Source organism: Euprymna scolopes, chromosome 14 (genome assembly GCF_053919585.1).
Source record: "Euprymna scolopes isolate OS-2025 chromosome 14, ASM5391958v1, whole genome shotgun sequence".
NCBI classification, from domain to species: domain Eukaryota; kingdom Metazoa; phylum Mollusca; class Cephalopoda; order Sepiida; family Sepiolidae; genus Euprymna; species Euprymna scolopes.
Window position 1 is genome coordinate 47,695,197 of NC_136495.1, and position 24,771 is coordinate 47,719,967.

At 31.0% G+C, this 24,771-nt stretch overlaps 1 protein-coding gene across 1 annotated transcript in view; it reads right to left on the reverse strand.

Annotated features, from left to right (window-relative positions):
• LOC145292979 (uncharacterized) overlaps positions 1-24,771 on the reverse strand; it is a 485,581-nt gene that overhangs the window by 233,045 nt on the left and 227,765 nt on the right. Inside the window, exons 21-22 of the mRNA XM_080139221.1 lie at positions 8,737-8,893; positions 8,252-8,316 (exon numbers count right to left, since the gene is read on the reverse strand). Coding sequence (XP_079995347.1) covers positions 8,252-8,316; positions 8,737-8,893 — 222 coding nt within the window. The remainder of the gene's footprint in view (positions 1-8,251; positions 8,317-8,736; positions 8,894-24,771) is intronic.

Here is a 24,771-nt window from a genome sequence, read left to right on the forward strand (position 1 = left end):
AAAAAGAATGGATATAAAAGATATTTAGCCTTAATTCAAGATAAATTACCTTTGTTTAAAAACATAATTTCTAATGTTTTTCTGCCATTAAAAATAATTTGAAAATGTATTCATCATAGTTACTTACTCATTAAAAGTAGCATATTTTTATCTACAAAATCTCGCAAATAGTTTTCTCCATACTAGCTATAAAATAGTAAAAATTTGGTAAAGATAGAAATTGACATACCCAGTTTTCAAACCTCACCCTCTCCTGTGCAAGTAAAATTTAACATAAAATGATCCTCAATTTCCAGACCATTCTAGCTTTTTAGGGCAGTTAACCAAAATATGTTTAGCTATAGAAGATAAATCTTTTGCATCTATCTTTTTTTGGGTAGAGATCATGCTGAAAAGTTTGTTTTTTTTTTGGTTTTTTTTAAGACATTCCCCCTACCACTAACCCACTATTTAAGTTGCTACGCTTAAAAAAAAAAGAAAAACACTTTCCTTAGTTCTATCACTAACCCTAAGTCCGAATGGCAAATACAACCCCTAAAAAATGTTTCACCTTACAACTAACTCTAAGTTCGACCCCCCCTCCAAAAAAAAACTCCCTTAATTCTATTAACAATCATAAGCAAGCACCTTTCTAAAAAAATATTGCATGTAATTTCCAATACGCCCCGCCCCCTCTCCTCAAAAATTGCACAGAATTTATCTTCCATAAAAAAACAAAGATTAATTGCCATTAAGCACAAGAATGGTCCAGCAATAAGAGATCATTTTATGTTAATTTTATGTACAAAACTGATCTCTCATTTTAAATTCTAAAATTGTTTTTTTTTTTCTTTTTCCACCAAGTTTTTCTATGTATTCTTACATAATCGTCTAAAAAAAGTGGAATCTCATTTTTATTATTTGGAGGTGGGGTGATTTAATGCACGGTGTTAATCTACACCACCTATTTGATTGATACATTTTAGCGTTGATTGATACATTTTAACTTCATTTTTGCTTTTAATTTGTTTTTAAATTCTATTTAAATTAGTTTTTTGTATAAAAATATTGCTCAAAGATTGTGCAATATTGTGTAATAAAATTTTAAAATAGTAAAAACATTTTTTTTGATCCAAGAAATATATATATATATAAATAATTAAAAAAAAAACATGAATTAGCAAGAGAAAGACCCCAAATGTTGGGGGGGGGGGGGGAGAAAATTTGATTAAACAAAAAAATTTTTTAGCTCCCCCACATCATGAATTATTTGTTAGCGGTAAAGAGAAAAAGAGGAAAAAAAAAAAAACAGGAAGAGAGAAGGAAGGATAAAGTAAAAGTGAGGACGCATGAAAAAGTAAATGAAATCCAGTCAAATGACAAGGTTGTAAAGTTCTGGCGATTCTACAAAAATTAGTCTTATTGGAAAAAAAGCAGGTTTCACTGGAAATCACTTTTTCTGAATTTAAAAACCAAAGAAAAGCATAACTCTCATCCCTGAATTATATAATTCACTTTTATATTAATAGAAAATAAAAAATATATAGTTTGGTAGTAATTCACTTTTTAGAAGCACGGGGAAAACGGAATTCGAAATATGAGATTAGAAAGACAACCACGTGCGTATCTGTATTTTTGTAAATAAACAAAATATTTAAAGTTTCAAATTTTCGGCTTATAAGCCTTCATCAGGAATTTTCTTTTTAAACAATACAATATTTTTTTTTCTTAATATATTGTATTGTTTAAAAAGAAAATTCCTGATGAAGGCTTATTAGATGGCGCTACCCACTGAACTGACAATACACACTCTCTACTTCGACCAACAAACTCTGCCAAACGACATCATGGCACGTAAGAAATATATATATATATATATATATATATATATATATTGTATTGCTTAAAAAGAAAATTCCTGATGAAGGCTTATAAGCCGAAAATTTGAAACTTTAAATAAATATTTTGTTTATTTAAAAAAATACAGATACGCACGTGGTTGTCTTTCTAATCTCATATAAAAAATATATAATTTAACATAAGTATGACTCAGCTTTAGAAAGAAATAAAATTAAAATAAACAAAAAACAAACTTGAAAGCAAAGTTTTAAAAATAAGCCGATTCCATATTTGATTCTGTGTATATTTTCTTTTTCTAGATTGCATCATGAATGAAAACGCTTTAAATTTGATTAAATAACAAATTGAAAATCTTAGTTATTTAGAGAAAAATTAAACTTTTTATGATGTTCTGAAAAATTTGTTTGAAATCTATATAGAATACTTTATATTTTTGTTAATCTTATAATTTTGCACAGAATTAAATCATTAAATCATAGTGAAAGATGAATCAAATATTCCAAATTTAAAATGGAAAAGATTCATCATGATCAAAATTTTATATAGAAAAGAAAGACAATTCTTTCCCCGATTTCATTGACATTAATAGCTTTCTTAACAAAAAGTATGTAAATAAATTGGTTTCGTCAATTATATAAGGTAAATATTGGCCAGTGTTGTTAAAAAAATGTATTACCAATTGATTTTAATATTTAACACTGATCAATACTTTATCTTTATTAGTAATAAAGGAAGGGAGAAAAGTTTTTACCCTCATACCCAGAGGTCCTTCCACTGTCACTCATAACACTTAGAACAAATGTAATAAACAAGTTTTCAAGATTCACTGACTAACCCACATTCAACAAAAAAGAGAACAGAGAAGAAAAAGAGATGAGGAGAAAGTAAAAACAAAAGATGGAGAGAAAGAAAGAATGAAGAAAAATCTTTAATCAAAACAGCAGCAGCCACCTATTTAGATTTATGTAATTAAGAGTATCACCATTTCCTAATTACTCCATTGATTCAATCGGTTAGCATGCTGTATATGAAAGTAGAAAGTGAGTTTTCAGTTTACTTTCAGTGGCCTTGTAACTCTTGCTTTCCTTATTTTGACTTTTAATTCTCACTTTCCATGAACGATGTTTCTGACAAAAGAGGGAAGAATTGCTGTCTTCTGGATCAGAATTTATCCATCCCATACTTATTGGCTAGTTTTTGACTTAGAAGTGTTATTTTTTTTTAGCTCCTAACATTAACTGGCTTCATGCCTTGTCGGAAGGATTTTCATTTAAAAAAAAAAAAGAAAAGAATAAATAAAACACACGCGCGGAAAGATTGAGTTTGAATTTTGTCTCAAAATGAACATAAACAATTCATATCATAATATTAAACAAAGTGTTTAGTTTTACTTTTAGGTTTTTCAGTAATGGAAATAATTTATGGAAATTAGGAATTCATGCAATGCTGAGTAGGTCTGCTAGTGAGCAAACAAACATAATTTAAAAAATTGTCTTTTTTTCTTCATTTTGTCATTAAAAGACAAAAATATTTTTACAGAATCAAAGAAAATCACATTTCATTAAGAACAGATAAATTTTACGTTATTGCAGATTAAAAAAAAAAAATGTCATTTTTCACTCTAAGCTTTAATGGATGTTTCAAGGCCTGAAAATAATTGGCTGCTTGCAGTCTTTTGACCTTTTTTTATTTTCCTTTTATGTTTTATTTTATTACATTTCTCACTGTGTTATTATTTTCTGATCTGATCAATATTTTCGGTGGAATGATAAAATTGTTACCTTTCAAAATGTTTTTCTTTATTTTTGCAGTTTCAAAAATATTTCATATATGAAATTGAAATATCATAAACGATTTAATATCAAAAATAGATTTTCCTCAGAAATTTCTGGAGATATGACCATAAGATGTGACCGATTGCTATGACAAAGTAACACTCTACCTGAGAGCTTATCTTTTAAACTCCTCAGCTTAACAATTGCAGGAAACATAAATTGGAATACATTGAAGATATTGCCAAGGCTGCTGCAAATAAGATAGGCTCCTCCTACCATGCTAGAAAGTTACTTACACATGAGAGTATCCTATATTATATACAAAGTCACTACTTGCCCATGCATGAAGTGTTCTTGCTACATCTGGGCGGATGCATCTACCACTAGTCTCTTACTCTCAGACACAATTTAAAAAAATAAAAAAAAGCATCTCAAATCTAATAGGTGCCACACTATTGGTCAAACTTCAACCTCTGTCCCATCACCACAATGTTGCATCTCTGTGTCCGTTTTATAAGTACTTTAATGGAATGTGCTCTGATGAACTCACAACACTTGTGCCCCTTTGACGTACATACTCCTAACCCGACAAGCAGTAAAATACCACCTCTTCACTGAAGAGGTCCCTAGATGCTGGAAAGCCTTCCACTCTAATATTTTCTTCCCTTGGAGCGCTAAACATTGGAATTCCCTTCCCTGCTTTTCTGAGTGTACTAATATGCAGAAGTTTAAATGTAATGTGAACAGACACCTCACTGCTCAACTCCCCACAGTTCCCTAATAAAAATGATCCCAATAGTATCCCCTTATGTTCAAGTGGCAATATATGCCTAGTTTGGATTGAAAAAGAGTAAAAAAAAAAATAAATAAATAAAAAAATTAAAAAAAAAAATTTTTTTTTTTAATTAACAGAATAATATTACTCAGCAGATTGACCTGGTCAAACATTTCTACTCTTTTTACACATATACATTTTATGATTCTAGTCACATAACTCAATCCTCTCCTTCTTTTTATAGAGGAGAGTAAAGTTTCTGCGAATATGTTCAGTTTTAACATTACACTCTAAGAAACATAAATAATTTCCAAACTACCTCTAATAAAAATATTACTGTTAATATCCCCCCTCCGCCTTTTTAAGGTATATTTTTAGGATACGTTTGTTTCAGATTGATCGAATCCAACTGTATGACAGTTTTAGATCATTTAACCACCTTTTTTGAAAACATCAAATTTTGAAAACGTTAAATTAATGTAGAAAAGTGATCATTTTAAAACTATAATTTCTTCATAACTTGGAAAGTACTCGTTTCCTGGGATTTTAAATGTTATTTTCATTTTCAGCACCCTGGAAAACCTGTAATAGTGGTAATTTTAAAGGATTTTTTAGGGTGGAAAGATACTGCACCTTTACTAAAACATTTTATGGCTGTAAAAAAGTGCCAAACATAGGCTCTGGATGATCCCCTTAATATGCGACCTTAAAGACAAATGTCACATGGCCCACTACACAACTCATTAGCTTTCCAACAAGCCTTCATTTATTAAATTTTGATAATTAGTTGATGAGATTTCGAACTTATAAAATTGCCAAAAATGATGATATATATATATATTAATATATTTGGGCAGCATTTTTTCTTTTATGCTCGTTTCATTGAATAGCACAGACAACTCTTGCTTGTTTTTCTTGTAATCCTACTTTTTTCTTTGCCGGACCATTTGCAGACTCAAAATGAAACGGAGGGCACACTCAAGTGCTTTTGAGTATTTTAGTGATTTTAAGCAATTTTAATCGTCTTTTTATTTCATCTCGTTATTTTCATTTTTCAATTTCATTTTTTACTACTCGTCTGAGGATGACCAATGGAGATCGAAAATGTTTGCGATTATAGGAAATTTCTTTTTTCACTCGAAAAAAATGGTCCGACAAAGAGAAAAGGAGGATTACAAGAAAAACAAGCAAGAGTTGTCTGTGCTATTTAATGAAATGTGCATTATATATATATATATATATATATATACACTCGTAGCCAAATTGAATATTGAAATGCTCATATCTTTGGTTCTATGGGACACAACTACATGAAAATTTGCAGGCTTTTTGAAGATTATAATATTATTTTATGATTAAAATTTTATGACAATTAGTAAAAAAAAAAAAAAAAAGAACTTATATTTTGAAATCAATAAAATATACCCAAATTTACCTACATTTGTATATATAGTGTCCTGGCAAGCCAGCTTTAGTTTTGCTGCTTTGGGAAGAATTTTGCTTGTTTTTTTGTTTTTTTGCTTGGTTGTCTTTCCTGTGGCTTTGCCAGGCCACTAATATATATATAATTTAACCCTTTTCCGGAAAAAAAATTCAATATTCAAGATAGAGTATCAATATCATATATATATATATATATATATATATATATATATATATATATATATATATATATATATATATATAAGTATGAAAAATCAATATGGAAAGTGTATACGTTTATATCTTTTCTCTGTTTATTTGGTGACATATAAATACAAAATATCTTTTCAAAAAAAAAAAAGTTATTTTTAAAAGAACATATTTTCGACCATACCTTTGGTCTTCATCGATATATACAAGCAAACATTGTTAAAAATAACAGAAACCTTCTACTTAATAATTATACTTTTTTTTATTTTTACAATTTTTCTTATATTTTTTGTATTAAAAAAAAATATCTATAAATTTTATATGTAGCACAAATGTTTTTGATTCTTCATAGAATCATCATCAGGTGATAAAGAAAATGAACAAAAAATCTGGAGAAAAATAGAGAATTTCAAAATATAGCTGTGAAACAGGCGCTTGAAGTCAGATGCTTGGAGTATGTTTTTACACAGGTCCAGGAAAGATATTAATTTAAATTTTGTGATGCCAGAATTAGCGTCGCAGGATGAAATTGTATTGCATTAAGCATTTTAAAATATTTTTTACTGGTGTCATAGGCAATGTTATTAATTGCTGTTTCTGGAGTTTTGATGTATATAACTTGAAGTGTTTTTGATTTTTTTAAATTGCTTTCAGAATGTATTATCATAGTATTATTGTTGTTTTTACAATGTTTGTTTTAATGAAGAAATGCTGCCGAAATACACGCAATATGTATTATCTAAAGTTTTTTCAAATCTTTCTCTTCTGCACATTACTTCAAATAAAGTGTTGGGTTTGTTTTACAATCCACAAAATTTTTTTAAAGTGGTCGAAAAACAAATATATGACAAATAAATGTTATTAAAGACAAGATAAGTTACTCTTATACTTAGCTAGATAAGTTTTTAGTGTTTTTAGTTACCTTTAAATATTTATTCGGTTTGAAAAACAAGTAATGTCAAGTGTTACACAAGAACAAGAAAAATAGCTGCAATGTATCTCTCATCTTGACAATAACTTAAAAATAAAAAATTATACAAAATACTGGTAGAAATCAACTAAATAAATGTCACAGTAACAAGCAAACTAAAATATTTTGTTTTTGTAAACAAACTGTTTATAAGTTTGACATAAGAATACAAATTTGCAAAGATCTAAAATATATTGAAATAAAGTTCTATTAAAAAAAAATGAACGTTAATTATTAATGATTTGACTAAATAAAAACAATTTTGACTTCGTTTTATATTTAAGTTTAAATACTTTTTATTATGAATAATGACTTTTAATACAGATTCAAGAACTTTTGTCTTTCACAAACTAATTATTAAGAACCTTTTTCAGTTTAAAAGCATCAAATTCCTCACAATAAGAAATTGCTGTGGACATTCACATTTCAAGTTGTCTAGAACTTTGAAATCACAAAAAAAGTTGACCATTTTGTTGCTTCATTTCAATGCATGCTCATTTTTTTTCGTTGTTATACATTAATATTCTTAAATAAATTGAATAATAATTTCTTATTCACTAACAATTCAAATCTTATTTTTCTCAATAAAATTATTTTGTATGACATGTCAGCCGACTGGCTTATAATACTGGTTTAGATTCGTTTTACTTTTACGGCATAAAAAGTAGAAAAGAATCAAAGCCATCATCATATTTGGTTAAACATCCATTTTACATGATGGTTTGTTGAACAACTTTTAGATATTAACTTGAGTCTTTATCACTTTTTCTTTCAAGTAGGTCCTTATTACTTCCTCCCATCTTTTCCAAGGCCTTCACTTTTTAATTCTGCTACATCAGTTGTTTTAACTCTCAACCATTCTTTCAACATGCCCATATCATCAAAGCCAACAGTTCTGTACACATTTCTCTATACTGTCCAAATTTAATCTTCCTCTGAAGTCATCAGATCTAAGCCTGTTTTTAAGACTCACATTACACAACCATCATATTGTTCTCATACCATTTTTCTTCATGCAATACATGTCCTTAACTATATAAATTTAAAAAAAATAAAAATATTGATACAGTGTTCAGGGATAGGAACAAGCATACACGGGGGGCTGACACAATAATTTTCACTAAAATAAACGAAATACGAAATTTGTGGCCTACATCACTTACAAATGTCGGATCTAAAAATATATGACAAAAAAAATAATGTTCCCCCAGTAATAACTGTTTAATTGAACTTTCAGAATGGTTTAAAATATGAACTTACCTGGGCAGTCAATGTCGTAGATGAGAAAAAAACCAACATGGGCAAATAATGTCACCACTGGCATCCTAGAAAGTAAAAATGAAAAATCATTTGATAAAACACTTTAATATGAAACAAACTTTTTATTATTATTTTTCAAATCAGTAGCATTTAATCTTTTTTTTTTTTTTTTTAAAAGTTCAATTTTTTTATGAACAAATAATTTACTTTTATTTCTATGTCAACATCATAATTAATTATTAAGCTGGGTCTGAATTCAGGATTAAAGTTCATTTATGAGTTTTATAGTTGGTTTAGTTCCCTTAAATCAAATTACTATATCAACGCAGAATGTTATGATAGATGGTTGCTGGAAGAGAAAGAGGGGAGAGAAAAAAAGGAAAGAAAATGAGAAGAGGAGAAGAAATATGAGAAGGGGAGGAAGAGAAGTGAGAGAGAGAGAGAAAACAAGAGATCAAGAAAGAGCATAGAAAATGCTAACTTACCAGACTGGTGTGGTTAGTGCTATAACAAGAGAGAGTCCAGAAATTAAAATGCACAACAATGGAAAAATCAAAACCAAGATGGCACTGCCACATCCGCCTTTCAATACAAAGTTCCAGAAACAGTTCAGGTAACGAGTAAAACTTTTACCCAAAAATCCTTAAAAAAAAAACAAAAAAAAAACATTAAAAATTTTAAATACAAAAAACACAAAAAGTTTAAAACATTCTTTGCATTTTTGTAACATATTTATTTTCATTTTTTTGTAGCATTTAAAATATAAAAAGAACACAAAAAATTAAAAAGTATTTCCATTTGATTTTTTTGTAACATCCAAAATAAATGTATGTACATTTTTGGAAAAAATAATAGCTTCAAACTTAAGAGAGAAAAAGAAAACCTCTTTCAATTGAAATGATTGTTGTTCCCTGAAAGTGCCGATTGATCTTAATAATCAAACTGAAAGGACAAAACCCCTGAATATTCCATGATTAAATAAAGGAAAATAATGTATATATTTCAGAACAGGTACATATAACCATTTTCAAGAAATGTAACACGTGAGATCTTATCTTATATTACATATTTTCTTAGTTACTTTATTGAAAACGTATCAGCCATTTTTCATTATACATTATATATATATATATATATATATATATATATATATATATATATATATATATATTTGTTTCTATTATGGCACCAAATGTAGTTGGATGAGTTGTGGAAATCAGTCAGCGTTTAATCTTGGTGACTCAGTTCTAAATGTAGTCTGATGAATATTGTATGCATTCAGATTGGTTGCTTTGTCAACCGTTTTATGCCGATGCTGTGTTAAAAAAAAAGATCTACAAAACTTTGTTGTTGACATACTTGAGTCAGGAACTTGGGTAAGTAGTCGGTTATGTCAGAAATCTCAAAGCAAAAAAATGTCACCATGAGCAATAAAAACTATTTATTGATGTGTAATATTAATAAAAGTGAGAAGTTGTTCTTGTTGAAGAGTTAAACAAACTGAGGAATTTGATTGACGCTAAACCTTGGTTAGAAGATTTCGAAATTTGCTTTGTGTTTTTGTTCCCTAGAAGAGGTTGAATTTGGAAAAGAATCTTCTTAGTCTTTGAAGTTCTGTTTTCAATTGACCATGAACTTTGGTTTATATTTCTGTCTATTGCACAGACTGATCAACAATCTCTTGCTGAGCTGTCCTCTGTTGAATTCTCTAAACATCAGTTATTTTATTTGGAACTTTTTCTTGACAAAAGTTATGATTTGCAACTCAATTATAATTTGTGCCACCTTTTCTGCTTAGTTATGATCGGGCAATGAAAGCCTTTGAATCACAAAAACGTGGACTTTACATTATGACACAATAAGAGGGTCGGGTCTTATTTCACAAACAACACATCTTAGTATTTATTGAGGGTAATCATAAGATATAATAAGTGTACCCTTATAATCGTTTTAATATACAAAACGAATTCTTGACAATTCATTTGATCAAATAAAAGATTATCTCCAGTTTTGATTTAAACTGAAATGTAACTTTTCAAATTGCAAGCACAGTTCGACTAGAGTACTTTCTTAAGTGTCATCTTAAATCTGAAAACATAATCTCTCAAAATTATTTAATCATAACCTTCTCAGATTTTGTCATTTTATAATCAACATAAAGGTTTGTGGGTTGCTTGTCACATAAATATAAAATATATGACCTTTTAAATTAAATCATTAATTTATTAAAATTTAGCAATATTTCATCACACTAAAAATTGCTGACCACAAATTTTCTTTAATCATGGATTAATTAAACTTACATAAGACTAGTGGGGAGACCCAACATTGCACAGAATTGAATGAAGAGACAAAGTTCCTTAGATATAATAGTAGAGATACAGTAAATAAGACAAAACATTAAAAATAAAATTAAATAATATTGAGTATCAACAGAAGTCCTATATTATTTAGTTTAAATAATATTCCTATATTGTTCAGTTTAAATAATATAATAAATTTAAAACAAATTAATTTCTACAAAATTTGCTCATTTTTACAATAGCCATAATATGCATGTTTGAAAATCAAACACATGTCTGACGAAGTCATATTTCCCGAAATATTACTATAAGGATCATCCATCTAATTATGCTGACATAAATAAGAACGCAATAGATATAAAAGATTAAAACAAAATACATATAAATTGTACTAATAAAAGGTGAATATATATATAGCTTATTCTTCCATTTTATGTCTTAATTTGCTCCAGTTTGTGTCGACCCATTACACCTCTGCATTGTATTGCATTCTATAAATTTAAATTTAATTTCTATATTAAACTTTGCTTATCAATAAAAATGCACCATTAAAATTATCTCATTGCTCCACACTATACATCCAATATCAATGTGATAAAACATTGCTGATGTGGTCGTTTACAATTAAAAAATACTTAAAAGAAAACATGAATACTTGGGAAAAAAAATCAATGGATTTAATACGAACGTATTAAAACATATGCGGATTCATACAAATTTATGCATTTTTTTTTTTAATGTTTGAATTAAAAATTAAAAATATTTTGAATTATTTATTATTTTTTTAGTAGTTCATCGTTCTCTCTCTTTGAAAGGCATTACTATCCATTAAACCAACTACCTAGGTATCAAAGACTGCAGCCATTGATGGGTACTTGTTCATAATAGTAAAAAGAAATGATTGACCATAACATAAAAATAATTCATGGATCAAAATTTTTCTTAAAACTCACAAGTACCAAAGATTTTCCACTTTAAATTCAAAAGGTTAATATAAAATAGATCAGTTACATATAAGTAGTAAGATTGATTTACTATGAATGAGTCACCACTCATATAAAGCCTTAAAGCCACTCGAGAATAATAATTAATGAGAGATTGTCAGTTGAATGATGAAAAATATTATGAGAGGATTGAAATTGATGAATGGACAAATTTTGATTACTTATGAAGACGGTTTATGACAAACATTTGCTAATATTTGATTTGAAAGTGACCATGTTGTTATCTAAAGGGAACAATATTGTGGTAACATGTTCCACAAAGGGTAAGTTTTGTGAAAGAAACTCTGCTCATGGAAATTCTGTTTGATGTTAGGCATGTGGCAAAAGAAAGGAAAGTTTTCTGAAATTGTGATAGCAAGACAATCATTGCTATGAACGCATTACAATGAGAAATCAGAAATTCGCGATAAAGGGAGCAAACACTATTTTCAAAGCATCCGACATACTATGGTGGTTGGAAGAGGAAGATGCAGTTCTTACAGATGTAAATTGCTGTAAAAAGTCAAATGAAATTCCAGAGAAAATCATGGAGTTATTTGCTATTATTTTTAATTTCTTTTGTTCCAGTCACCAAGATAAATAAAAACAATCACATTTAAATTGTCCGCAAATAAGTAGTTTTCCCAATAAAAACAAATCATTATCGTTTACCTACGTTATTTGTGATCTATTTGCATTTAAATAAATAATACCACACATCATTGTATATAAATAGGTAGTTTTTAGAATATTAATCAATATAACTTGTTCTTTTTTACTATTGTGACCTATTTGCGTTATAAAAAGACTAATATTTAATAGAAGTTTTCGGGCAGTGTAGTTACAAATGTTACCTTTTCTTTCTTTCTTTTTTAGTGTTTTCCCCCCTAGACCGACGCACAACATATAACTAAAAGTAGATCTTAAAAGTCAAAACATAAGGATGAACATCCCTATGACTCCTATTGTCAGCCATTACTTATCTTAGAGGCAACTATGCATCAATGAGAGATGAACAACTTTTTCTACTGACAAAGAAAATAACAAAGAAAAAAAAAATGTGGAGATTGAAGATATCCCCCCCCCCGCGCCCCATCCCCCATGTTATAATACAAAATTTCTAAAACTAAATCACAAAATTAGATTTGTTTTCTCTGGTTACTAATATCTCAAACAAACTTTTCATTTTTCCATGAAAATAATTGATATCATCAAACAAATGTGCTTTAAATAAGATATGCCTCATCTTTATTATTTCAGATCGAATTACATTTTATTCTTCTTAAGAAAATGCTGTCCACCAAAGGAACTGATAAAATAGAATCAAGTAGATATCTCACTACTGATGCAATTCTCTATCTATATAAAAGCCAAGTACGTCCAAGGATGGAATACTGTTGCCATATCTGGGCAGGAGCTGCTAAAAACAGCCTATCCTGCCTTGACAGAGTACAAAATAGACTTTGTGTCTTAGTGGGGGATGCCCTTTTCTCTACCCTGCAACCTCTCTCCCACAGAAGAGACGTTGCGAGCCTATCCTTGTTTTATCATTATTTCCATGGCAGGTGCTCGTCTGAACTCCAATCTCTGGTCCCCCCTCGCCGATCTTTCACGAAAAACACCCGTCTAGTTGAATCCACTGTGAAGAATTTCCCCCACTCTATATCTGTGTCTAAATCAAGACGCGGATTACATGGCAAAGCTTCTTTCTTAGAACTGCACGCCTGTGGAATTCTGTTCCGTCTGCCTGCTTCCCACCGGACTACAACTTGGATGTCTTCAAGTCCAACGTTAACAAATTCCTAATGAACCGTCCCCTTAAGTAAACACTTCATCAAATCTCCACACTAACGTAATGTACTTGCAATAACCCTTATCCTTGAGTGGCTTCCGGGCCTTGATAAGTGGTGATCACTGTGTAAAAAAAAAAAAAAGTATTGTAGGAAAAAAGTTAATGACAAAAAAAACAAGAGACATACTAGCAGGGTGACCCAACTTTGCCCGGGAATGAATGATGGTCAACGAATGTTTCACCCTCCCATATTTTATTGTTATCACCCATTTTTCAATCAAATCGATTGATTGCTTGCTCTAATCAAGGACCCATCACGTTGCACCGAGAGGACGCTTCACATGCCTCCTCACAGTACAATCCACAATACATTGTAATCTACATTGCACTGTAGAAAACCTACTGTTGATTTTATAAAATTATTTTTATACACAATGGCTTGAATTAAAGTTTAAAATGAAAAGTCAAGTATCATGATTCAATTGTGCTCTAAACAGAGACATTAATTCTGAACACATCCCTGTCATATCAAAGAACCTAGTTGATTTTATATGTCGGGCCTTTGGGCTTGTGTGGTAATAAAACTTCTCAATTGCACTTGTGATGTTAGGCTGTATAAGTGTTAACTTTAATCAAAATCGTCTGTTCCTTTTTTTTAGCAGATTTTTCAATTATTGATACTTATCTTAGATATTCTCATAAAAACCTATCTAAGAACATTGCCACGCATATAAAGTACAGTTGTGTGAAATTTAAAAAATATCGGCCCACTGTTTACGAGTCCATAAGGAACAAACTCACATGCACACACAGTTCCTTTTATATAATATATATATATATATACTATCTTGAGTGAATATAAAATGTATATATTTTTAAAGATATATATTCTTATAAACTAGTCGAAATTGTTATGAATAATGATATTGTATTATTGTATTCAGAGCATATATACAATAAATTTACATTCCAGTTATCACAAAAAGTCAATACATAATCATGATTATGAAAAAAGTAAATATAAATATTTGCCTACATATTAATTAAAAAAAAACAATGATTTTAATGAAAATTTACAATATAATACAATATAAGTATATTTTCCAGTATCTATTTAAAAATAATCACTGCAAAGTAAGACTTCATAATAGTTAACAAATGTAGTTGCTTTTAGATCCTAAATCTCATCAGGCTGTTGATCTAGCTCTAATACATCTCAACTCCCAATTCAATCATTCCCTATAGATTTTTTTCATCCATCCTGCAAGAAAATTCTAGCCTGACCCATCCACTAACTACTCAGTTCTCTCAATATGTCTATTCTCCTATTTTATATTTATTAAAGGTTGCATGCTGATCTCATATTAAACCCTCCCCACTACAGACCTTGTTTTTTTTTTGGGGGGGGTCAATAAAGTTGAAGGTATTTCCAGGTCACTCAGCTTTTCCCTTCATAAACCTTTCAACAGCCACAATTATAATACATATACATGTGTGTGTGTGTGTGTGTAAACTTTTCCTCTTCTCTGCAGTGTTGCCAACTGAGATTTTAAAAATCTGCAAGATTAGGGAAAAGAAATCTCCAAAAATGAAAACCAATATATTTTAACTTCCTACCCTACACAAAAATATTATAAATATACAAAATATTCCGTGTTTTCTCACTATATATTTTTGGAATTATATTGAAGTAGTTAGCTCCCCAGAAAGCTTCCAAATTTTATCAGCTAGTTTTATTTGTTTTTCAGAGAGAGTTTTGTTTTGCAAGAAACAAATCATAAAATCAAACAGTGTTTTTTAATGAAAACAGAAATATATTATAAATTAAACATCATAATAATGGTGTACCTAAATATTGAATATTGTTGAATAAATTCTCCATAAATATCAGAAAAATTATTATTTGCAAAATAAAAATTAAGAAATTTGCAAAATGTATTCACCAAATTTATATGTGAATTAATTAATAGATTTTAGATCCATTCTGAAGGGGAAATTAGGATGGTAGGTAAAATAGCACGTGTATCAATGGGAAAAATAACACAAAGATGAAAATCTTTGAGAATATATTTAAAGGGAAAGTATTAAGATGTTTGTCAATAATTATATCACTATTTAAAAGCAGATGAGAACCCTTAGCTATACCCCTCCAAAAAATTAGATTCTGCTTTTTTAGGGGATTACGCGTGAATATTCTGAAAAGAATATTATAGAATTTAAAGTGGAGGTCAAGTTTTCATATAAATTCTTATTAAAATGATTTCTAAGACATTCTTGCTTTTTCGGGTAATATATTAATATCTGTCTAACCCTAAAACTGACTCACAATCTCATAAACCAACATGAAATCACTTTAAAAAGTAAAACATGCAGAATTTATCTCCCATAGCAAAAAAAAAAGAAAAAAAAGAAAATGCTTAACAGTCTTGAGTCCTAAACCGTTAAAAAGCCCTGTAAATAAAGGTGTTACGTTACATTAAATTGTGCAGCACTTTTCATGCCCACCACCATTCACAATTGAATATATTTTTGTTTGCTCTGAATATTTAAAAAAAAAATGAACAAAAAATTTATGATTTAAATATTTGTCAATTTTACAATCTTTTTATTTTCAGTTTATTTTTATTATTTTTTATTTTTCTAAACAAAATTAGTATATAAAGTATAGTATCTATTCTTCATCTTGTCTGTCCTTGATCAATGAAGGAGAAATCCATAAGATTGCGGATTAAAAAAAAATGCTGCCCCAATCTAGAGTGCCTCTTTTTTTGGGGGCGGGGTCACTAGATTAAAAACCAACCTTGTGTCTTATTTTTCCATCGAAGGCAAGTAAATATTTTTTTCACATGTGGAAAACTTTCTTTCAGTTTTTAGTGTTTGCTCAAAGATAAATGCAATAAACTTTGCTGAGGTGTTAACATATGCTGCATCTTAGAAAAAGTGGTTTACGCTCATAGTTAAATGTAATAATAAACATCGAAAAAATTAGTAAAAATATGTAAAATCATAAATGTTAGCTCTTTGTGGAGGCAAGTAGTAGGAACATCACATTCATTCATTAAAGTGTAGAATAGTTAACAGTCGACAAATTGTAAACAATAACAAAAATCAACAAATACCTTATACCAAATACATTAAAATTTAAGTATAATTTATACGTGCTGAAACTGTGTTTATGTTCTTTTTATTTCATTTTTTTTTAAAGCTGTTTTTACAACAAATAACTAGTTGCTTGCTCCTTAACTGTTGAAAAATTGTATTAAAAAATCTATGACTACCACTAACTCTAAATTTGGGAGTGCAACTCAAACTTAGCAAGTTAGTGGTAGAATAAGTCATTTGTTTACAACTTTTCAGGGATTTCAGAAATAGGGTTTGTGGGTGATATAAGAAAATAAGTCTGTGTAGGGATTAAAAAGGTTTCTTGAACATTATAACCTGAGGAGTCATTTCAAGTAAAAAGTTAATTGACTTTGACCATCTAAACTCGAACCAAGTAGACACAAATAAATTCGGCAAAATCCTTTGTTGCGTCGCATACGTGTATTCTATATATTTTCCATTTAAAATTTTTTAAATTTAACTTAAAAATAAAACTTGTTTAAATTATTTGTAATTTTAAATGAAAAAAATTATGTTAAAAATATAAAATTACTACGGCTATTCTCTAAAGCAACAAAAAATCTTTTTTATGCCTACTAGCATGGCCATGTGGTTGAACACAGGAAGCTGAAATGCTATCTGCTAAGCCGAAACTCTGTAGGCAGCTTCTCTCAGTAGGCACCCTTTACCTACACGTTGCTCTGTCAGGTCCACTGGCATCCTTCTATATCTTGGTAGCCGTGCTTTAACTCAGTAAGAATTCAGCAGAGAGACAATCTGTCAGACAAGAGTGGGCCAGTCTAATTGCGTAAACATATGTGGCAATCAAGCACTTCCAAGAGACAGAGTTTTAAGGGAAGAGAATGAGATGGATGTGGGGACGGTATTCATTGCCCACTCAGGAAACAAAGCCAAGCACTGGGTGTCTCTGCTGAGTCCTGTGATTGCAATTCTGCATCTGGCTAATAAAGAAAGAAGGAGTATGAAAGCAGAGCGATAGGCAGAGCCTACTTACTCCTTAAGCAGTTTAAGTTTGCAAACAGGTAATTATTTTAAGTCAATAGCTCTAAAAAGTTTGTCAACCAGGACTAAGGAGGCCTCTCTCCCCATTTGTTTGATACCATGATGTATAAGAGCTAACAGTTTTTCTTCTCCAAGATAGATAACCCAACGAAAGCTATAGATCGGTCAGCATCGACAGGGGTAGCCCCGCACTAGGTTCTAAACTAGATATTTCTGCATTACTGCATGAATAGTTAGGATTAATTGAGTTAGTACTAACAATAATAAGTATCTACAAATAAAGTTACACTCCTCCATAAAAATTTCAAATTAAATTTGAATAAACTTGCCTGGGTGTCCAGCATTGCCCGGGTGTTTGAAAGTGTGCGTTGAGCAAAAAAAAAAAAAAAATTGTAGTAGTAGGCAGGCAGACAGGCTCAAACCCATACCACAAAGGAGGAAAAGAATGTGAAAAAAAAAATGTGATGTCTTTGTTGTTGCATCCATTGTCAAACCGGAAGTGACATAGGTTTAAATTAAGGCTAGTCAATCGAAAAGAGGGGATGACTTTCGAAAATATCAGTGAAAAAAGCAACCCCTCCCTGTAGAAAAGTGCTCAGTTTAGGGTGAAGGAATTAACATTTTGAATCAATTTTTCGATATTTGTCATCAAAAGGGTGGAGCTTCAAAACGATACTGATCTTATGAAAATCCATCAACTCTTTTGAAAGTTTTAGACAGACATAAATACATACATACATAATGTTGGAACACAGTTGCTAGGTTTAAAAAGTCGTAATGTGGGCCATATTTAGTTAATTTAATACAAAGTGGAATTCTTTCATGATAATTCGATATTTCTGATTTTTGTGAAATGGTATAAGGGATTAGGCATCAATTAATGAATATTGCAAAAATTTCAGTTTCTGTTGACTATTTCAAAGAGCTTTTAGTGGAGCATAATATGAGCACAACAACCTTGCATTTGAAAATTCAAATGTATCAGACTTTCATCTGATTTGATCCAATAAAGCAAGGTTCCCTGAATATTAAGATCCTTTAAGTCTTGAATTTTACCTATTTTCTAGAATCAAAATCATGTAACGGATTCTGATCAAAATTAGAATAAGTATTCTAGACATAAAGTATCATTATATCTCGATTTTAATCTTTGAATATGGAACATATAAAATTGATGTAAAGCTGTCTAGTTTGAAAATTGACTTCATTGGAATTTTAAAGTTGTGTTCTGTCCTGCCTACAATCTTCTGAGTCAGCTTCAATAATCCTGATAATGCACACGTCCATTCGCATAATATGCTGTCTTTCAACTCGCCACTCGTTCCTTTATCCCTTCTTTTATGCATCTTGCATAAACTAACTTGCATAAAGTTTGCGTAACTTACACATGGTCATCAAATATAAAAGCGACATCGCCATTTTAGTTTTTTTTTTTTTTATTCCTTAAGCGAGTGAACACGACACTCACGCTAGTCAGGTAAGTTACGATTTTCTCTATAAGCTGTTCTGTTCATGGAATTTTATTGGGACAGGTATTCTTCTAGTATATATATATATTTATATATATATATATATATATATATATATATATATATAAATAGACTACTGATAAAAAAAATGATGAAAAGAGAGGGGGGGGGAGAAAGAAAATTACACAATATCTGAAATGCTTTAAATCACACAGAATGTAGCAGCCAAGTCATTTTGTACAAGATCTAAGGTTTGGCCTAATAAAGAACCTCCAAAGAAACAAACATGTTTTGCTGAACATCTGATAAATGTCAAATAAGATTGGCAAAGGCGTGAAATAAAGTAATAAAATAGGAGCAAAGTCTCCTCAAAAGAAATGTTATTTACAGATATGAAAAGAAAACTAAGGCTAATTTATTTCTGAAAAATAAAGGTCGGTTAATTGCAAAAATGGCAGGATGTGAAGATTGAGAATCAAGTGCCATTAGTAGTCATCAGGTTTATCTTTAAGGGTAGGGTTGCTATATATATATATATATATATATATATATATATATATATACGCACACACATACACATCAATAAAACCAGAAAGGAGACTAGAGTTAAAAACTATGTTATCTGAATAGTTTTGGGGCGGAAAGGCCAAGAAGATAGGAAGCAAGACTCTTATCTACATTAAAAGATAATTGAAGAAGAAGGGATATATTATCATAGATTATCAGAATATTTTTATTTTGTTGAGCCCGATTATGAATAGTAGGAATGATATGCAATGGAGCAAAACAGTAGGCAGACGTTTTAGCTAATAGGTGGAATGATGAAATAAATTTTTTCACTATTTGCATTTTTCAGTAAAAATGTTGAAAATATTGATTTTATTCAAGTATATATATATATACATACACACACACACACACTAGACCACCAGTAATCTATTAGGTCAATATCTGTGTTATATATTAAATTAATTATTAAATATATAATTTATTAGGGTGGAGCTTGGTTAATAAGCAGCAGTTATGACTTCTGGTTTCAAACAAATGTACACAACTTCATTCTTTTTGATGTCATCAATTTTCACGTATAACCATACTAGAAAAATACCTGTCCTAGGATGGGTAAAATTTCCCAAACAAAACAGTTTTGTACAAATTTTTACAAATATTAAAATCAAGATATAATAAGACTAAACTTTATGTCTAGAATGGTTCTTCTAATTTTAATCAAACTCCATAACATGATTTTGATTCTAAAAAATGTCTAATTACTTAATTGATGTCTAATGACTATTGATTGAATCCAATTCAAATCTGAAATATTTTAATTTTCTGATAGAAGATTGTGCCCATATGACCCCTAAAAACCTTTTAAAATCTTCTAAAAACATTGAAATTTGTGAAATATTTTTTAATTGATGTCAAATAAATATAGTTAAAATTCCATAAAAATCAGTTTGCATAAAACTATATTAGAATAAATATAGTCCATATGTGAACTCCTTACATTTAGCAGCTGTGTTCCAAAATTTATGCTGATTAGTTAATTAGTTCAAGAATGAATCCTGTACATACAAATATATAAACATATACACATACATAACTTTATATATATCTTTTTTTACAAATAGAATCTTATATATACTGTTTAAAATGTAATTATCCACTGACATGTGTTCATCATTTATGATTCATCAGAGTGGCTGAATCCAGCAAGATTCGAAATTGGGACCCCATGGAAAGAAGCCTAAACTTTTACCACTGGCTTTTGTCTATGGGGTCCTGATTTCGAATCTCACTAGATTCAGCCACTCTGATTAGCCATAGATGACGAAACACGTGTCACTGGATAATTATATTTTAAACAATATATATGCCACTCTCCATTTGAGGGTACCAAATTAGTAAAAAGGAAAATTATTCCCAACTCTCATTTAGGTAAAAATGCATTTTCACATAAATAATTTAATTCATTCAAAACGTATCACAAAACAAAAACAAATAAATATATGTATTTGTGTATATATATATATATATATATATATATATATATATATATATATATATATATGTGTGTGTGTGTGTGTGTGTAATTACAAAACTAAATATTATGGTTACATTATAATCTACTGAGATAATATCTCTCGACAGATGCAACCTTTCTAGGGCAATTGCTCTCACTTCTCTCTGATAGGTTCATAAGAGTAGTGGTTGATGGGCAGAAATCAGAAGCTCACAGTATTAATGCTAGAGTCCCTCAGGGGTTCATCCTGCGCCCAACTCTTTTCCTGATCTACATTAATGATCTTCCAAATCACATCCTTACATCATTTGTAGACATTTTTGCTGATGACACTACCATCTTCTATGGTAGCACATCTAAGACACTAAACGACCAAGTTCTCTATGATTCTCTCTCCTCTGATCTTGATCACGTTGTACAATGGGGAGAGGAGTGGCTGGTTACTTTTAATGCATCTAAAACCAAGCTTCTATCTTTACATAATCAACATTCTGATCCCCATCTGGCATCAATTAATATGAATGGCTCTTGTCTTGGGGAGGCCTCTAATTTTGACAAGCTTCTGGGCTTGACCTTTACTCCTGATCTTAAATAGAATGCCGCTGGAAAAATGGTCGGATCCTTTTATCGGTCCAGTAGATATCTCACTGCTGATGCAATTCTCTATCTATATAAGAACCAAGTACGTCCAAGGATGGAGTACTGTTGCCACATCTGAGCGGGAGCTGCTAGAAAGGACTTGTCCTGCCTTGATAGAGTTCAAAATAAACTTCGTAGCCTCGTAGGAGATGTCCTTTTCTCTTTGCTGCAACCTCTATCTCACAAAAGAGATGTTGCGAGTTTGTCTCTGCTTTATCGTTATTTTTATGGAAAGTGTTCGACTGAGCTCCAATCTATGGTTCCCCCCTCGCCAAACTTTCACAAGAAACACTCGTCTTGCTGAAAACACTATCAATAATTCCCCCCACTCTTTATCTGTGCCTTAACCTAAACGTAGATTCCATGAACAAAGCTTCTTTCTTAGAACTGCACGCCTGTGGAATTGTCTTCCGTTTTCCTGCTTTCCAGCTGACTACAAGATGGTTGTCTTCAAGTCCAACGTAAACAAGTTCTTGATGAGCCATTCCACTTGTTAACAAATTTACCGAATTTCCATTACTAACGATTGCTTTATTGTCCAACTGACTACTGTACACTCTTAACCCTTATCCTCGAGTGGTCTCTGGGCCTTAATAAATGGTTATGCCTATGTAAAAAAAAAAAAAAATATATAAAAGCCAAGTACGTTCAAGGATGGAATACTGCTGCCACATCTGGGCAGGAGCTGCTAAAAATAGCCTATCCTGCCTTGACAGAGTACAAAATAGACTTTGTGGTTAAGTGGGGGATGCCCTTTTCTCTTCCTTGCAACCTCTCTCCCACAGAAGAGACATTGCGAGCCTATCTTTGTTTTATTGTTATTTCCATGGCAGGTGCTTGTCTGAGCTCCAATCTCTGGTCCCCCCTTGCCAATTTTTCACAATAAACACCCGTCTAGCTGAAACCACTGTCAATAATTTTCCCCACTCTTTATCTGTGCCTAAATCAAAACATAGATTCCATGAACAAAGCTTCTTTCTTAGAACTGCACACCTGTGGAACTTTCTACCGCTTGCCTGTTTCCCTCTTGACTTCAACATGGATGTCTTCAAGTCCAATATAGACAAATTCCTGATGAACCGCCCCCTTAAGTAATGACACTTTATCAAATTTCCAATACAAATGAATACTGCAACACTATCCCATTGATTACTGTACACAAAATAACCCTTATCCCCGAGTGGCTTCTGGGCCTTAAAAAGTGATGACCTCCATGTAAAAAAAAAAAAAAGAAATATAAAGTTAAATGTTCATTGTTAATTTCTCTGTCTAGTAAGACAGAGCAATTAACAGTGAACATTAGTAAAATTGTATCATTGATTAGCATGAATTTAAAAATCCATAAAAAAATTTTTTTTGTGAACTGAAACGCATTTTCAATAAAATTAAACAGAATAAGAGAGTCAACGCAAATTAATTAATCAATTAATAGATTAATCAAGTTGTATTCCAGAAGGTCCAAAAGAAAGAATCAGGAATCCCAAGTGTGAGTAGATTATATTGCAATCCAAAAAATTTGAACATATAAAACAATTAATAAAGTTGTACTTATTAAGGTCCAAATGGAAGAAACTGCAATTCAAAGTGTGGAAGTCTAAAATATTGATTCAATTTGAAAATATATCAAACATTCAATTAAGGTCCAAAATGAAGTATCTGCAATCTGACATGTGAATAGATTATAGTGAAGTCCTAAAAGTCAGTTAATAATAAATTTAAAAAAGAATAAAAAAATAAAATAAAATAAACAAACATGAAAATATTTAAAATCCAAAACGTTTATACGGAATCAATTTATAAATAAAATTTCTTGTCATAAAATACTTTGCAGCATTTTTCTTGATAAATTAATAAATATTGTAATTTATTCAATTTTCATCATCAATTTTTCTTATTTTAAATATTTTCTGTATCCACATAAAATCTTATAAGGAGATATAATATTATCAATTTTCAGTATTTACTTAAATAATGCTCAATGCATGAATAAAGTGAAGTAGTAAGTTATGAAAAAATGTGGCAATTAAGCTACACACAATTTTCTGTGTTTCATTCTTGTAGAGACTAGTCAGGCTAAAATGTATGGAATTTGTATTATTTTTTTTTTTTTAGTCAAGAGGGAGAGTGGGATAAAGGAGGATAGTGAAGTTAATAATGTAGAAGAGAAAAGATATTATGAGAAATAGAGAGAGAGAAAGAAAATGAGGGAGAGGAGATAGAGAAAGGGAGAGAGAAGATAGAGGAGAGAGAGAGAAAGAGGATAAAAGAAAGAGAGAGAAAAGGGGAGCGGAGAGAAAGAGAAAAGGGGAGCGGAGAGAGAGAGAGAGAGAAAGGGGGAGCGGAGAGAGAGAGAGAAAAGGGGGAGCGGAGAGAGAGAGAGAAAAGGGGGAGCGGAGAGAGAGAGAAAAGGGGGAGCGGAGAGAGAGAGAAAAGGGGGAGCGGAGAGAGAGAGAAAAGGGGGAGCGGAGAGAGAGAGAAAAGGGGGAGCGGAGAGAGAGAGAAAAGGGGGAGCGGAGAGAGAGAGAAAAGGGAGAGCGGAGAGAGAGAGAAAAGGGAGAGCGGAGAGAGAGAGAAAAGGGGGAGCGGAGAGAGAGAGAAAAGGGGGAGCGGAGAGAGAGAGAAAAGGGGGAGCGGAGAGAGTGAGAAAAGGGGAGTGGAGAGAGAGAGAAAAGGGGAGTGGAGAGAGAGAGAATAAGGGAAAAGAGATAGGGAACGACAGAGAAGAGAGATAGCAAAAGGGGGAGAGAGAGAGAAAGGGGCAGAGAGAGAGAGAAAAGGGCAGAGAGAGAGAGAGAAAAGGGCAGAGAGAGAGAGAGAGAGAAAAGGGCAGAGAGAGAGAGAGAGAAAAGGGCAGAGAGAGAGTGGAGAGTGAGAGAGGAGGAAGAAAGTGGGATATGGGAAGAAAGGTTAAGGGAAAAGGGGATGAAATTGGGGACAGAGGGAGAAATGAGGCACAGAGGAAGAAATAGAAAAGAGGGAGAGAGGGGGGAGAGAGAGAAAAAGGAAAAGAAAAGGAGGGTGTGTTCAATCTACTTGTCACTTGTTATTTTTAGCAACTCTATTTACATACACTTTATTTATTTCCCTATTCTATTTATCTCCCTCCTCACAAGAGCTTTTTTTTTTTACTTGGGGGGGGGGGGCACAACTTATCAAGATGCAAAAGCCACTGGAAGATAAGGGTTA